This window comes from Medicago sativa, chromosome 5 (assembly GCF_051527215.1).
Source record: "Medicago sativa cultivar Bolivia chromosome 5, Bolivia_mono, whole genome shotgun sequence".
Classification (NCBI taxonomy): Eukaryota; Viridiplantae; Streptophyta; class Magnoliopsida; order Fabales; family Fabaceae; genus Medicago; species Medicago sativa.
Window position 1 is genome coordinate 74,247,516 of NC_140753.1, and position 16,922 is coordinate 74,264,437.

The following is a 16,922-nucleotide window of genomic DNA, read 5'->3' on the forward strand; positions in this document are numbered from 1 at the left end:
TTAAAAAAAAAAAAAAAAAATGTTATTCATCAAATGCCATTAGCGAAAGCTAAGATAGCGAAAACCGATTCTGATAAAAACCAGTACGAAAACCAATTTGATTTGAGAACTTTTCTACACATAACACATTAGTAGTTTCCTGTCACTTTAGGAAAAATATATAACTTTTCTTTATCTCTCTCCAAGTTACCATAACAAAGGTGAACCTCTATTAAGCAAATGCATTTCAAAGAACAGCAAAGCATTTTAAATCCCTTAAAAAATAGCATTCCCTATCTAGAAGGTTTCGTCCAAACACCAAACACAACCTAGAATTGTCATGTGTTTGGCTTCACGGTAAGGAGAGACAAAAGTGATTCCAAATGCATAAAAATGATTTTGACATATTATCCAAAGTTTATTAATGCCATCATTATCGAAAAGGAAAGCAGCCATCCATAACCAAATTTAACTGAGTTCAATTTAATAATATATTAAAAAATTCACCCGACTCCTAACCATTTTTTCCCAACATTTTCTCCACTCAATTACTTTTGCATCAATAGTTTAACCTCCTATGAAAATGATGCCCTGATATTAAGATAGATTTCCTCTAGCTTTTCTTTTGCCATTCTCCTATCCATAGACTCCATTTCGCGTAGCTGCATCCTTACAATGTCCCTATCCTTATCATTCAAGCAAAGAGGGTGGATCAACTTGTGATATTCATCCAGATTGATGGATAAACCAAAATCCTTCATCTCAGTCAATAACTTGAGAGCCTTATCAAAATTCTGTTGCTCACAATTTATAAAAATGAGCGTATGGTAGAGCAAAGCAACGATTAACTTTGAGTCCTTCTTTTTGGCTTCTTCCAAGATCTCCTTAGCTTGTTCCATACCAGTATAATAACGGCCATTGGCATTGCCACACGTAAGAACATCATAAGTGTGTAAGCCTATACTTTCCAATAGCATCACCATCTCCAAAGCTTGTCCGATTTCCCCAGCATCAACATAAGCCTTAATAATCACATTGAAAACTTGTTTTGAAGGATGCGGTAGCGGACCGTCTGCAATCATTTTAAAGATCAACTGCTTGGCTGCATCAAAATCATTAAACCGACAGAAGCCTTTAATAACCTCCAGACAGTGCGATAGTTTAGTCCCCTCTTCCTTGTGCTCCACCTCCTCAGGGATATCAATAACGGTCAACAAATCCAAAGCGAAATGTACAGTTTCTTTTCTTGAACAAAGTGTGTCAAACTCAAATATTCTATAGGGTAACAGCCTATCTAACTCTAGCCCCCAGTTTGGGTTTCTTTTCCGTTTCTCATTTGCTGCCCCATAGAGAGCATAGGCTTCTTTAATCATATTATTTTCATAAAACCAAGTTAACAAGTGACCAAGTATCTTAACATCATCAGGAAGGAGAGTATCTGGTTGAAGCACCATCTTTTGACATATGGAAGCGGCTTGCTGGAGTACATCAGTACTGCAATCTCTGCCACAAATAGTTTGCAGTGTAAAGATATATGTATCTTGATTTGGAACACATTGAAAGAGCTCAAATTTATGAAAAACATCAAGTGCAGCCTTCCCTTTGTCCCACATATATCCATAGAAACAGTAACCTCCTACTATCCACCTACCTTCCCCCATATATCTAAAGAAACGTATGAGTTCATTGAGAATCCGAGTGTTAAGAATACCGGTCTGATAGTGGCCAATATGCTTCAGCAAGTTCCACAGATAAAGTATATCCTTTTTCTTTAGTGCAACATCGTATTCAGTGGGAGCAGTAGGGCATATTGACAATACAAGGGATTCCAGAACAGGGGTAGTGATGAGGTTCTTATTATTCTTCCAAGCCAATTCTACAAAGTGGATAAGATTATGAGGTGGTATTTCAACTAATTTAGTTTGACAAGAGGTTTCAATAATTTTGAGTACAAAATGTTGTTGACGGGGACGAGGAGTGGCAAAGTCCATGAATTTAATAGCTGATTCAATTTGGTACCTATAGTCACAGAAAACAGGAACATCACTGAGACGTGTCAACACTCTCTGGAAACTTTTAGATGTGGTGACCTTGTCGTCGTCATAACGAGGAGGAAGAAGGTGGTTGTCTTCTTGAGAAGAGTCATCATCATCATGGAGCAGCAGCAACTTTTGATAGATAGAAGCTGCTTGGTGGATCATATCAGCACTACACCTTGTGCTCCTCAAAAGAGCTTGCAGTGTAAAGTAATATGTATCTTGATTTGGCACACATTGAAATACGTCAAAATTATGAAAAACATCAAGTGCAGCCTTTCCTTGTTGCCCCATAATTGAGAAGGATTCTATGAGTTTATTGAGAATCCTTGCGTTAAGAAAGTCAGTTTCACAGCGGCCAATATACTTAAGCATGTCCCACAGAAAAAATATGTATTTCTTCCTTAGTTTAACATTAAAATCATAGTGAACAGTAGTGCATATTGATTCAACAAGATATTCCAAAACATGGGTATCGACAAGGTCTTTATTATTCTTCCAAAGCATCTTTATGAAGTATATAAGATTCTGAGGTGGAACTTTTAGGGTTTCAGCTAATTTAGTTTGACAAGAGGTTTCAATAACCTTGATTAGAAAGCGTTGTTGATGATGTTGAACTAGATTGGTCAAGTCTTTGTTGTACCTGCGCCCACGTGTAGAAGCATTACTAAGAAGACTAATCACTTTCTGGAAATCTTTGGAGGCGGTGACGTTGTTGTCATTGTCACGATATGTAAACGAGGGATTACATGAAGTGGGTGATGATGATGATGATTGACGTAGAAAGTTGGAGAAAATGACCTTGCTAGGGTTAGGAATTCTTCGTGTGGAGAAGGATGAGGAAGAAGAAAAAGTGATGTAGTTCCTGCCATGTCTTGCTGCAAACGACACCCACATCTGCATATATATAGTTTGTGAGTTTGAATGGTTGGAGACAGACGGCACACACACGGCTAGTTTTAGGTTTACTGAGCGATTGAGAATGTTGAACTCTAACCTATGTTTTTTTTTTAAGGAAACTCTAACCTATACATGTAGTCTTTTATAGGCTTAATTTTCAGACGTAGAAGTCTATTCAATATAAAGTTATATAATAAGTAATCATAGATTCTTTTGTAAAAAAATAAGTAATCATAGATTCGGTCAAAAAAAAAAGTAATCATAGATGTTTAAATAGAATGAATATCTTTCAAAAAAAAAAAAGATGTTTAAATAGAATAAGAAACTAATGTGATTAAAATGACCTCTATTAGTTCTTCCAATGAAATGTTTGCCCCCAGATATTTTTCCAAAACTATTAACCCGAGAGAAACCAGTATGCTTTAAAAGAGAAATTATTCGTTGACACACCTTATATCCATACACCCAATGTACCACTCCATGTGGTACATTGAAGTTGATCATCAACAATCTTGGAGAAGAATATCTACCTTATACCAGTTCTCTAAAATATCATCTTGAAGTTGACCATCAACATTCTTGGAGAAGAATATCTGAGTTTTTTGAAAATTCAAAATAGATTGAGTGGTTGGAAGCAACAGTGTTTGAGTTTAGCCGACAGAGTCACTCTTTCTAAATGTGTGCTCAACTTTATTTCGTATTATCTTATGCAGTATATATGCAACGATTCCCAAATCTATGACGAATGTGTGCTCAACTTTATTTCGTATTGTCAAATGTGTTTCTTCATCAAGGTAAAACCTCTTTTCCTTCATTGTCTTTAAATAATCCAAATTTGCTGTTTCATAAATGTGTTATTCTTGGCTAAGACACTAAGAACTAAGCTATAAAGTGAAGAACTTGGCATAAACCATTGTTTCTCACCGACCCAGTTGAAAAAAGAAAAAACTTTACGTGGGCTATGATCCAACCGCTTCAAAACGTAAACAACAGTTTCATGGGTTAAACATGGACGGTATTGGTTTTCTAACTCATTCTCTAACTTTTCAGACCATTGGTTTTTATAAACAAGCTCTAAAATAGAATTTGGTTTCAAAGATGAAAAATAGAGTTTTTGTTGAAAACGTAACAAAGAAGAAATCGATGGATTCACCTGGTTCTGAGTTGCAAGAATTCGTGTAGCTATTGCCTTCGCACTGTTCATCGCAAAAGATGAAATTGCTCCGCGACACAACACCAACATAAGTGTAGGTAGTTGCTTTAGGAGGGTTTAACGTTTGACGACAGGTTTTGTTTTGTGGGACTAGGGCGTGGATTAAGTATTTCGGTTTACTAGATAACCCGATTGATTTTTTCTAACTTGTGTGGGGTCCAATTATTAAATACCTTAAAATCAAAACATGCTTGGATAAAATGGGTTTGAGTTGTTTTTGTTTTAGCATTAACATGTCACCGACAATGGTCGTCAACCACTATCTCTAACCAACATTCGATCATCGTTACTTTGACGATCGTCAACCACTTCTGCTCACCATTGCCATCCATCTTAATTTTGGCCATCGTCGCATCATCGATAGCCACTCTATTCACCTTTAATCACCAATCTAATCACCACTAACACTTCGACGACAGATGATCACCAGTCCATGCATCTCTGACCACCATTGACTACCACTTTGACCATCGGAAGCTACCTCTCTGACCATCACTGACTACCACTCTCACCACTACTCCAAGTCTCCAACCACCAAAAAGCACCATAGTGATCACCAACACTGACCTCCAATGTGACTGTTGGTATAAGTCCTAGAAGCCAACTTTTTAATATTTCAACTTAGAACTTGTATTGTGCTATTTATTTATAATGTGAGGCATTTTATTATTATGCTTGTTCCAACCTAATAAAGTCCTTAGAATAGTTAATATGTTTAATCAGATTTTAACCTAGGTATTTTTTATTAAAATAAAAAATCTAAATCTGTATAAAAAATTTAATTGTTCGATCTTGATTTAACAATCACGGTCATCCACTTTATAATCTTGTCCACTATATAAAATTGGCTTGGAAGAATAATAAGGATTTCTTCACTACCCTTGTTTTAGAATTTTTTTGTTATTTCATCAAATATGTTATATTCTTCACTATGATTCTCATGTTAAACTAAGGAAAAAAATCCATACTTTTACTAGGGGACTTGCTTAAGAAGATTGGTAATTATCAGAGAGGGATTTTTAATGCTCGGATTCTAAATAAACTCATAGAATTCTTCGCGATAATGGAGAGGCTGCACTTGATGTTTTTCATAAATTTGAGGTCTTTCAATGTGTGCCAAATCAAGATACATATATCTTTACACAGCAAGCTATTGTGGCTCAAGTGCAGTACTGATGTACTTCAGCAAGCCGCTTCCATATGTCAAACGATGGTGCTTCATTCAGAAACCCTCCTTCCTGATGATGGTAACATACTTGGTTTCTTGTTAACTTGGTTTTCTAAAAAAAATATGATTAAAGAAGCCATGCTCTCTATCTGGCAGCAAATGAGAAGCAGAAAAGAAACCCAAACTGGTCGCTATGGATACGTATGCAGTTAACTACTCCTATGATCAACATACTTTGTTCAAAAAAAAGAAACTCGACATTTGGCTTTGGAGTTGTTGACTGATATTGATATCCCTGAGGAGGTGGACTGGGATGAGGGGAAGAAGCTAAGTTTCTGTCTGCAGTTGTCGAAGCATTGTTTTGGTTTAAAGATTTCAATGCAGCCAAGCAGTTGATCTTTGAAATGATTGCAGACTTCAGTAGACATTCAGCTTTCGTACCATGTCCTTCAAAACAAGTTTTCAATGTGATTATTAGTGCCTATGTTAAAGCTGGGGAAATCGGACAAGCTTTGGAGATGTTGCTGCTATTGGAAAGTATAGCTAGGTTTATACACTTGTGATGCTCTTACGTGTGGTTATTCACATTCAGATGGTATGGAAGAGGCTAAGATCCTGGAAGAAGCCAAAAAGAAGGACTCTAAGTTAATCGAGGTTAAGATTCAGATGGTACCATACACTCATTGTTATATATTGTGATCAACAGAATTTTGACGAGGCTCTCAAGTTATTGACTCAGACAAAGAAATTTGGTATCTCCATCAATCTTGATGAATATCACAGGTTGATCCCTCTTTCCTTAAGGGCTATGGATAGGAAAATGGTAAGCGAACAGCTAGAGGAGTTCGAGCCTATGAATAGGGAAATGGCAGCAGGGCAGCTATTAGAAATGGCTTCTATGGATTCAAGAATGGCCAAAGAAACGCTAGAGGAAATCAATCTTAATATCAGGTCATCATTTTCATAGGAGGTTAAACTATTAATGCAAAAATAAGTGGGGAAAATGTTAGGAAAAAAGGATTAGGACTTGAGAGTTGTGAATTTGTTGTTTTTTTATTATATATTATTAAATTAAACTCAGACTAATTTGGCTATGTATAACTGCTTTCCTTTTAGATAATAATGTTATTAACTTTGGATAATATGAAAAAATCATTTTTATGCATTCAGAATCACTTTTGGATAATAAGACTTTGGTTGTGTTTGGTGTTTGGATAATAAGACTTGGGTTACTTTGCTTTACTTTGAAATGCATTCGCTTAATAGAAGTTCACCTTTGTTAAGGTAACTTGGACAGAGATAAAGAAAAGTTATATATTTTTTCCTAACCATGATAGGAAATTGCTAATGTGTAAAAAAGTTTACACAGGTTATTACACCTGTGACATGACTTCTATTATTCATTTTTTAAGATTTCATGCTTATTCCCCTAAGTATCCAAAAGTTGCGATTCAGGCCCCCTAAAAAAAATAACTCTTTTCAGGCCCCTTAAGTTCACTTTTGGTTGCAATTTTGGCCCCCTAGCCCAATTTTGACCCAGTCAACAGACACGTCAGCGCCACGTGTGTAAATTTTTTTATTTTATTTTTTTAATTAATAAAAAATAAAAAAAAATATTTTTGTAATTAAAAAAATGTTTTTTTATTACAGAAATAAAAATGCTTTTTTTAATTACAAAAAAAATTGAAAAAAAAATCTGAAAATTAATAAAAAAATTGAAAAAAAATATTATAAAATTCTGGAAAATTGAAAAATAAATAAAAAAATTTTAAAAAAATAAAAAATTCTGGATAATTGAAAAATTAATAAAAAATGATTAAAAAAATAAAATAATCTAAAAAATTATGAAAAAAATCTGGAAAAAATTATGAAAAAATAAAATTTCGAAATTTTCTAAAAAAAATTAAAATTCTGGAAAAATGAAATTTTCAAAATTTTAATGAAAAATAAAAATTCTGGAAAATATTTAAAAAAAATTCGAAATTTTCGAAAAAATTAAAAAGATTAATCATTTTTAAAAAAATGAAATTTTTGAAATTTTCATTAGTATTTCTCGAAATTTCGAAATTTTCATTAGTATATATGTCGAGCTTAGGTTTTTTCAGTGTATTTTTCGAAACTTCTAAATTTTCATTAGTATTTTTTCCGGAAAAATTTTCATTAGTATTTTTTCCGGGAAATTTTCATTATGTGTATTCCGGTTTACAAAAAATTATGTGTATTCCGGTTTATAAATACACAAAAATTCCCAGAAAAAATATGAATGAAAATTTCGAAAATTTTTAAATATTTTCCGTATTTTCCAGAATTTTCAATTTTCCAGAATTCCGTTTTCAAATTTTCCAGATATTTTCGAAATTTTCAAATTTTTTAAATTTTTTTCAATTTTTAAATTTTTTTAATACTAATGAATTTTCAATTTTTTAATCATTTTTTATTTTTATTAATTTTTCCTAAATTTTTAAATTTTTCCGTATTTTTTCAATTATTTTTCATTTTTATTAATTTTTCAATTTTCCAGAATTTTTTAATATTTTTTTTCAATTTCTTTATTAATTTTTCAATTTTCCAGAATTGTTTTCAATTTTTCAGAATTTTTTAATATTTTTTTTCCAATTTTTTATTAATTTTTCAATTTTTTAGAATTTTTAAAAAAAAATCAATTTTTTTATTAATTTTTCATTTTTCCAGAATTTTTATTTATTTTTTAATTACAAAATTAAAAAAAAATATTAAAAAATTCAAATATGCGTCCACGTCAGCGTTGACTGGGTCAAAATTGGGCTAGTGGGCCAAAATTGCAACCAAAAGTGAACTTAAGGGGCCTGAAAAGAGTTATTTTTTTTAGGGGGCCTGAATCGCAACTTTTGGATACTTAGGGGGCCAAAAGTGTAATTAAGCCTAAATTAAATTGCCATACCCTTTATTAATCTTTATCTCCAATATACAACCTGACCTCACCATCTGTTTGTCCCTCCAATTTTATAACCCAAATTGTAATATTCATTTGGTTACTACATTGCGGTGACGTTAGCACAGGCTGTAGTTGGGGTTGTGCGGCTAAGAAGCCATTGCAGTGGCATATCACTTACTGAAAGCAGAGAGAGGTGGGATTCTGTGAATATTCAATCTCTTTCCAAGGTTATTTGGTACATCATTGATTTTTCTCTTTTTTATTTCTGTGAAAATTCACAATTCAATTTGGTTTTTGTACGTGCTTGTTTCTATCACATGGAAATTTTGGTTTTCGCTAATCGCATTTGATGAATCACATTGTTTTGTGAATTGTGGTTTTTCTTGCTTGGTCTCTGATAAATGTACTTGGTTTCGCTACAAACAATGGCGTGCCTTGCTAGTTTCTTACTCCTTTCTCTGCTTTTGAAAGTTGAGAAAGTTGTTTTAGATTCTTAATGAAATAGTGCCTCTTTCACCTCATTTTCTACTCGTCATTTTAATAATTTTGAATAATTCACTAATTTTCTCAAGGCTAATTTCTTTACAATAATAAATGTCGTACATAGTTAGTTGAATACCTTATAATTCAATGCAAAAATTAAATTATGCTATATAGTTTATTGGATGTTCTGTCGGTGCTTCATTTTCAAAAAATTTATCATTTGTTTCATTTAGGCGCGGAAGGCTCTTTAAGAGCTGAAAACTTTTTACTTAGGATACAATCTCTTGTTAGAGGGTTTCTAGTATGAAAAAGAAATTCTGTTACTCTTCACAGTATGCCCTGCTAAACCAGAGTGAAGATTGTTGGTGAAGACACTTTTAGGCCTTTGCTCCAATTTTCTTAACTACATTACCAATACTCAATTATCCAAGGCAAAACTGAGGTCAAATTACCCTAAAACGAAGACCTGAACCTAAGAACAAGACTTCACTCGATGAAACAGTGGCTGCAGGAAATAGTATAAGTAGTGGTGTTAGAATTCTTTACCTCCTAACTTTGATTTCATAATTGATTGCTTCTCTTTTTCCTGAGTATTATGGGGGCTATGATATCAACTGTCGCATGTGTATTCTGTAATATCTTTTCAAAAAAGGGCTTGAAAGGAAATTCAGTTAGCAGACTAAAATGCTACGCCTATTTACCTATGTCGTCCCTGTTATTTCGCACGCCTTTTGCATTAGCCGTCGAGGGACCACAAATGTGGGCAGCTGGATCGCCAACAGCCCTATCTAAAATTGGACCCTTAATTTTTACGGTAATCAATTACAAGATGTTTGCTTATTCCGATGCTATCAATACTTAGTTTCTTATTACAGTTGCAATCATCTTAATCCATATTTGTCTCTATTTCCATAATAGATGTACCCTAAGGCGATATGTTGAAATTTTCAGACAACTATTGTCAACATCTCTTAGTATCCTTTTTAGAAATGCCAATTCACTTGATATTTTCTCATTGTTTCTCCTTTAGTTATGAAAGCTCCTGAGCTTTTTTGAATTATGATTAAACCTATGGTTGCTTATTATACTCAACAGGTGGGTGGCAGCTCAGAGCATATTTTATCATCCATCAGGTGTCATACATGTCTCTTGATGAGATCTCTCCTTTAACATTTAGCATTGGAAACACTATGACAAGTATATATGTCGTATTTTCTTCAATCGTGTTATCTAATATTGTTCTCCTTCCAAAATACAAAATGACTGTCCATGTAGGCCTATGATTACTTCTGCTCCTCCTGTTCTCATCTTACTCATCCTTTTGTTGTCAACTTTTCTTCCGATGAGTTAAGAGAAATTGATATGTACTTTGGAAGGAGAACAATATTTAAGAGAAACCGCCGCATGTTCTTACTTTCAATAATTCAATTTTCTTAAATTATTACCAGTTTTGGCGTGTCGTTGTCCTGTGTTTGTACCTGTATCGAACTTCAGTGTTTAATTTGTTTCTTTTATACACTTCAACAAGTAGATGTAAATCTCAATTGATACTCTTACGAATACTACTTACATAGACTCTCTACTTCCTTTTTATACACCCTAAGCAGTGGTACCCATGAGAGAGCAAAAATGAAGTCAACTTATCAAACCATTGACGACTTGCTTGCTTTAACCCATAGAGAGATTTCAACAATTGACAGACTTGACCCGGTTTTGGTGGAGTAATACCTTGAGGAACTTTCATGTACACTACATCATTGAGGTCTCCATGAAAAAAAGTGTTAACGTTGACATCTAATTGATGAAGGTGCCAACAATTTATCGAGGCCAAGGCAACAGTGGAATCTACGTATGTAAACTACGTATTCAAATCTATAAATGTATAAACATATTATCAATATGTAGCAATGTGATTTCTACGTATGTAAACTATATATTATTTACGTATGTAGCAGAACCAACATAATTATAATTATCAATATGTGATTTCTACATATGTAAACTACGTATTCAAATCTATTAATGTATAAACAAGAAAGATCAAAATGTTGCTATTTTTTTGGGTCGATAGACAAAATGATAATAATCATTGAAAACCCACACATAAGTGGAGGAGTCGGGAATTGAACCTCCCTCACGGCAATCAACCTAACAATTTCAACATTTTTATCGGTTTAGAACTCGTGGACCAAATGTTGCTTCAGCGGTGAATCAATGAGTAGCCTATATATAATTGATTAAAAAAATCTAAGCTTAAATTCAATTGGACAAAGTTAAGGTTGAATAAATTAGAGGTATTCGAGTTTGATTTCAAATCTAAAAATCTTTGATCAGATTTTACTTATTTTTCAACTAAATTTTATATTATCAAGGTTCATTTCTTTGGAAAACTAAAGTTAAGGAAAAAAAAATTAAATATACATTTACTCCCCACTAATATAATTTTCTACTTTTAGTCTATTAATTTTGTTTGCCTATTATTGATCACTGGTTTTTTTCAAAATAACCACTGCAATGCTCTTCCAACTAGCATATTATATAATGTAGAGTATACAAGGTGCTAAGTTTTGATTAGGGCAAGTATTTCCCCTTTTCCTACTTGTAAATCATGTAATCAAATCCTTTTCAAATTTTTTCCTTTTTCTAATAATAAGACAAAAAATATACTACTAGTAAACTAGACTACGGAAAGAACCAAATACTTATATAATCTTTTTCCTTTTCTCTTCCTTTCCTTTAGGATAATGTGATGTTATGAACATATTTATCTCACACACATGTACAAAATACCAAAATACACGTGGCTTTGGCCTCACCCAACTAAGGAAATTATACCAATGACACCAAAAAAATGAGCCACACCATTCATGTTCTCATCACCCTCTAAAATGTAGTCAAAATGGCCTAAAATAACACGTAGATTAGGAACCTTCCTAGCAAGTCAATATGAAAAGAAAGACTCGTTTTCTTTCTTTTTTTCCAATTTTGTTTCTTCCTCTTATTTTCCTCTCTTATTTTATATGTACTAGACAAAGGAATTAGCGTAAAGAACAATTTAGAAGTCAATTATGGGTTCTCCAACTTTCAAATTTCTTTCTATCGTCCAAGGCAAGTTAAAGAGCTTTGCCATGATAAACTTGAAAATTTTGTTGACATTTATATTATGTGTTGCACTTGAAAAGAAAAGGGTTGCCTTCATTGCCCTTGCATAAGCCCTTGCCTGTATATGAAAGGTACAAGTCAATTTAATTTTGAAAATAACAAAGCCAAATAATATGGTAAAAAGTAACACTTTATTTAAAGGCATGAACTGTGAATTTGTACCCACAAAAAGAAAAGCAATGAACTGTGAACATGACTAATTTAACTTTAACCAACATGCATGTAGGCCCCAAAATTGAATCCACTTAAGATGTAAGTTGATCATGTAATTATTATTCAATTACCTGTGTTACAATTGTCCATTGTAAATCTGGGGGAAGTCTAACAAAATCATCAAACTTGGTTCCTATTAGAATGGGAATTGCAGTCTGCAAATTGAATGTAACATGGTCATCACAAATTCCATAAAACATAATACATCTAATTAGGGATAATATTTGTAAGCATATATCAACTTATAAATTTAATGAGCTCATATCTCTGTCACATGTTCCTGAAAATTTAATGTCACTTACCACTTATCAGCCATAAAGGCTACTACAGTTTCATCACTATAATAACGTATTAGTAACTCTAACCATTTCTATTTTAACTACCTCAAAACTTTTTCTTACTATAATAGTTCAAAGGATTTTCGTGTGAAAATGAAAAGCATTTGGAAGTTGGAACTACATTTTACTTGGTGGCATTTACTTTACCAACGAAATTTAATTTCAGTGACATAAAAAGTAAGAAATCGTACCTGATTCCACTTTCTTGCTTCACTGTACCATCCAACAACACTGCAAAAACACAGAAAGTGCAAAAACACATAATTATTTCTACCATTATATTCCTATAAAACTTATAGCATAAAAGAAAAATATAGTAATATTTCGGCTTACTTATTTCTTGGTCCTTTAACTAAATTTTGAGGTTCAAATTGGTGGCTCCACCCAGATTGGTCCCATATATTAGTCCTTTTTTTTCGAATACATATAGACAATGTCGGTGAAAGTTGATGCGATGTCTCACATGACCTTCACTATAAACTAGTAGTTGAAACGCGTCACAAAAACCTTCTTCTCCAAAGCATAGGTTTTAAAAATATAATTCTTCTTCATATTTTCTTGAAATTTATGCATCTAAACTATTATATCCTTTATTTAAAATGTTTCCTTACCATGTCAACTCCATGTTAGAGCCACAAATGAACCAAAAATGTTAAGTTAAATGATCAAAGTGACACTTTTTAAAATTATAGGATCAACTTAACCTCAAAATTAAGTAAATGGAAAAAAAGAAGGTAATTAAGCCTAATAATATTTCAGAACTTACTTGTTTAGTGTAGAACGACTAGTGAGATCAAACATAATCAGTAGAGCAACTGCATCTTTACAAGCCATGGGAATTTGATCTAAGGACTTTTTGTCACCTAATTAAACCCCACATAATAATTTTCCATCAATAACTAACTTAAAAAAGAAAAAGTAAAAATATTTTAAAAAATACATAAATAAACCTAATGAGAGAAATCTAAAAAATAAATGCAGAACATGGAACAGAGCACATGCAAATTAAATCAAATTAAACAAAATTAAATCACCTGCAACATCCCATATACAAAATGAAATACGAGCTCCTTGAACATACAAAGTTTTGTCCATTAAATTCAATCCTTCCATTTGCAAACTCCTCTTTTCTACCTCATTTCCTACGTACTTGATCTGAAAAAATAAAATAAAAAATCATTCACATAAAAACCTATAACCTATGAAATACATACACCAGATTCAAACATTCAAAGACCAACAAATCGATATCAATTATAATTTGAGAAAATCATATAATTCAAAGGCGTCTCAATGTCGGACACAACATGCGTCAGACACGAGTAGATATGTTTGATTAGAAGTGTCGGTGCTTCAAAGATAAAACAACCAACATAGTCAACACTAAAATGAAAATCAACACATGACCCATTTCAACATTTAAGGTAAAGTAAAAAACTTGCTTACCAAAAAAGTAGTTTTCCCAATATGGCAATCACCCAACAAACTAATCTTAAGGTTCACCAAATCAGAATCTGACTCATACCCATTATTGGTATGCTGTTGTTCTCGTGTGAAACCATCATCAACCGTAGCCGGAGACGGCGGCGACAACGGCGAAGAAGAAGAAGCAGAAGCAGAAGAATGATTAAGAGATAATCTTCTATATTGAGCTTGTGATCTTCCAACAGAACAAACCATAAGTTTATTCCAAATGAACCTAAAAAACTGACCAACAAAAGATACCCTTTGAAGCATACCATATTTAACATCAACCTGAACAATTTTCCTGCAGAGTTGTGTCATCTTCTTGGTTGTTTCTTTTATCACTTTTGCCATTGAGATATGGCTTTGTTCATAGACATTGACAAAGCTGTTGTATTGTATTGTATTGAAACCTCTCTTCTTCTTGTTCTTCTTGTTTGTGTCTAATGTATTTTTTAATGAATTTTCTTTGTTTCTTTATTCTTTCTTGTTGTTGATGATGGGGCGTTTGGTTTTTGGGTCCCACTTAATGTATTTCTATTTCACACAGAAACAGAGGACCAAACTAAAGTAGAGAAGTACATAAGATGTTGCTTTTTTATATAAGGGACAGTTGACCGGTTTTTTTCAATTTTGTTTCCTATAATATCCTTATAGCCGCCTTCTTCATTACTACATTTGGAATGGGTACTTTGGTAATTCTACTCAAAAAGAAAATATAGTTAGAGGCTTAGAGCATTATAATAGAAAAATAAAAATATAGTAAGATAAGGTATAAAATGATTTATATTGTGAGACACATGAGATATTATGTTGGTTTGATTGGAGTAAAGTTGTAAATTCAGTTACACTTTAAGTAACCTTAATTCATAACATAATATAAAAGTACAACATTCACTCTTTCTTAAGAAATGCTAGCATTGTTCGGTCATTGTGTTCTTATGTGTTGATCTTCTTGAGTTTAGTCTTGTGGATGAAAAAAGTGATTAAAATTATAAGCTCACAACAAAGCGATTAAGGATTTGTTTGATAAAAATAACAGATAACTAAAAAGTTAGTTGATAATAGATAAGTTTATAATTGATCGTGGATAAATTACATGACAATTGATAATGAATAAACTAGTTGATTGAGTTTAAAATATTTTGTAAAATTGGCTTCTTTTTTTTCAACGTAGAATTGAATAAAAAATTATAAGATGTAAGCCCAAACATCATTTGAAGTAGTTTATCAAAAAATGTTGTGAGCTAATAAAAAAAGATATAAGCTCGCGAGAAAAAATTGTTACCAAATATATTTATTTTGATCATCTATACTTACAAGCTATAAGTTATAAGTTTAATCCATAAATTTTTTTACCCTCGTTATGAAATTAATAATAAGTGAATTTTTGTGACAGTGAAGGAGGATGCTTACTAGACATTAGAGGGTTTTTACTGCGTGCGATTAGGAGAGCAAAACATGTAAATACGCACTATGTATATAAAAAGATTAAGAAAAAGGTATTGTATGATCGTTGTCAAGATGGACTGAGCATCTTATGAGATGTATGGAATTTTCAGAAAAACAAAGGAAAGTGATGTCATGATTTGTTAGTGGGTGTGACCGTGTGGCATAATTTCTAGGCTAATCCTTATGTCACTAATAATATACACCCTCCGGTCACTATTATAAGCAAAAAACAATATTGTAGGTTCATTCATTTAATGATGTATGTGGTCTTTATTATAGACCACATACATCATTAAATGAATGAATCCAAAATGTTGATTTTTGCTTATAATAGTGACCGGAGGGTGTATGCGACTGAGAATATTATGAATTGATTTTATATAAAAAATCAATTGAGATATATTATGTGTTGTTGATTAGTCCTATCATTTGATTATTAGTTTATGGATAAAAAAGAAGAACAAAGAAACTGATTATAATTAAGATTGGAGTGTTGTGTGTGATTGTGAATAAAAAACTAAACGCATATACTTCGTCGTTTACTCGTTTTGATCGATGACATATTTATTTTCATATTTGATATTCCATATTTAGTTTACGATAAGGTTGGGTAAAATTGTTTAGGTCTTATTGGTTACGTTTATTTCTAAAATTAATGTCAAAATACTCCTAAAAAAAATATGATCAATAAGATCTTAGAAACTTCCTTAAAAAAAATCTTAGAAACTTGACCGAAGTTTTACCTATATATTTAATCCATTTTTTTATGTCTAAGAATCAAATTTCATTGACATTCTAATTTACAAAAGTATATTTAACTTGGTCTAATTTCATTGACGGCATTTTCGCTGATTGCATGACTTCGATTAAGTTTACAAAGTATAGTTTGGTCTAACCTATTTCAGTTCTACGTATTACATTCACAGATACCATAAAATCTACCAAACATACAATTAAATGTTTAATCTACCAAACATACAATTAAATGTTTTCATATATAAATGTATAGAAGGTTATCCAATGACAATCTAGGTTATTCACTTGGTATATATTCAACTCAAAGCTCTCATGAATTGAGTTTGAATGACATTGTCAATGTGATGATCAATTTATTAGTAGATAATATATAAATATATTTGTTAATGTTCTGGATATTTGAGATTTTTCTTTGCATTGGTGAGTATCACAGCTCCATCCATCCAATAAAAAAAACCGACATAATTGATCATTTGACACAAATTAAGAAGTCATAAACATAAAAAAGAGAATACTTCTAAAATAAAAAAAATTAACCTCATCAACTTTTGGTTGATTCTCATTATCATAGATGCAAAGTTAAAAATAATAACGTGAAAATGTTGTGTATTAATTAGAAGACATAGTTTTTTTTTTTATTAATTAGAAGACATAGTTTTTTTTTTGCCTCCGGGGCACTGGTTAAGAAAGCAAATGTAGTAATATTTGCTTAGAAAACTGTGTAATCAATACATTAAAAGATTAAAAAGTGTCTTTTTTGACTTTTACTTTCTTCTTTTAGCTTCCTTAACCAGTGCCCCGGGGGCACTCGTTAACATTTTCCAATTGATAATTGACAAATTTA

At 32.1% G+C, this 16,922-nt stretch overlaps 1 protein-coding gene and 2 pseudogenes across 2 annotated transcripts; 1 reads left to right on the forward strand and 2 right to left on the reverse strand.

Moving 5' to 3' along the window:
• Positions 1-557: 557 nt before the first annotated feature.
• On the reverse strand, positions 558-2,939 carry LOC146924920 (uncharacterized; annotated as a pseudogene).
• Positions 2,940-3,923: 984 nt separating this feature from the next.
• On the forward strand, positions 3,924-6,306 carry LOC146924921 (uncharacterized; annotated as a pseudogene).
• Positions 6,307-11,395: 5,089 nt separating this feature from the next.
• Positions 11,396-14,442, reverse strand: SGP1 (Ras-related small GTP-binding family protein). 2 transcript variants are annotated; one of them, XR_015010312.1, is made up of 7 exons: positions 13,853-14,442; positions 13,441-13,561; positions 13,173-13,269; positions 12,740-12,879; positions 12,598-12,637; positions 12,140-12,223; positions 11,396-11,913 (listed from the first exon to the last, which is right to left on the reverse strand). XR_015010312.1 is itself a non-coding variant. In XM_085709875.1 (6 exons), the coding sequence occupies exons 1-6, from the start codon at positions 14,222-14,224 to the stop codon at positions 11,749-11,751; spliced, it is 879 nt and encodes a 292-aa protein (XP_085566001.1). In that variant the 5' UTR covers positions 14,225-14,442; the 3' UTR covers positions 11,396-11,748. The 2 variants fall into 2 exon arrangements, 1 of the variants encoding a protein (XP_085566001.1); XM_085709875.1 differs by lacking the exon at positions 12,740-12,879.
• Positions 14,443-16,922: the final 2,480 nt, after the last annotated feature.

Excerpts from the sequence above, each read along its gene's own strand:
- SGP1 (XM_085709875.1), bottom strand. The coding sequence starts at position 14,224 with ATGGCAAAAGTGATAAAAGAAACAACCAAGAAGATGACACAACTCTGC. Across the intron at positions 12,224-12,597 it reads AAGCAAGAAAGTGGAATCAG|ACTGCAATTCCCATTCTAAT; the intron begins GTACGATTTCTT and ends TTCAATTTGCAG. Across the intron at positions 11,914-12,139 it reads AATGGACAATTGTAACACAG|GCAAGGGCTTATGCAAGGGC; the intron begins GTAATTGAATAA and ends TTTCATATACAG.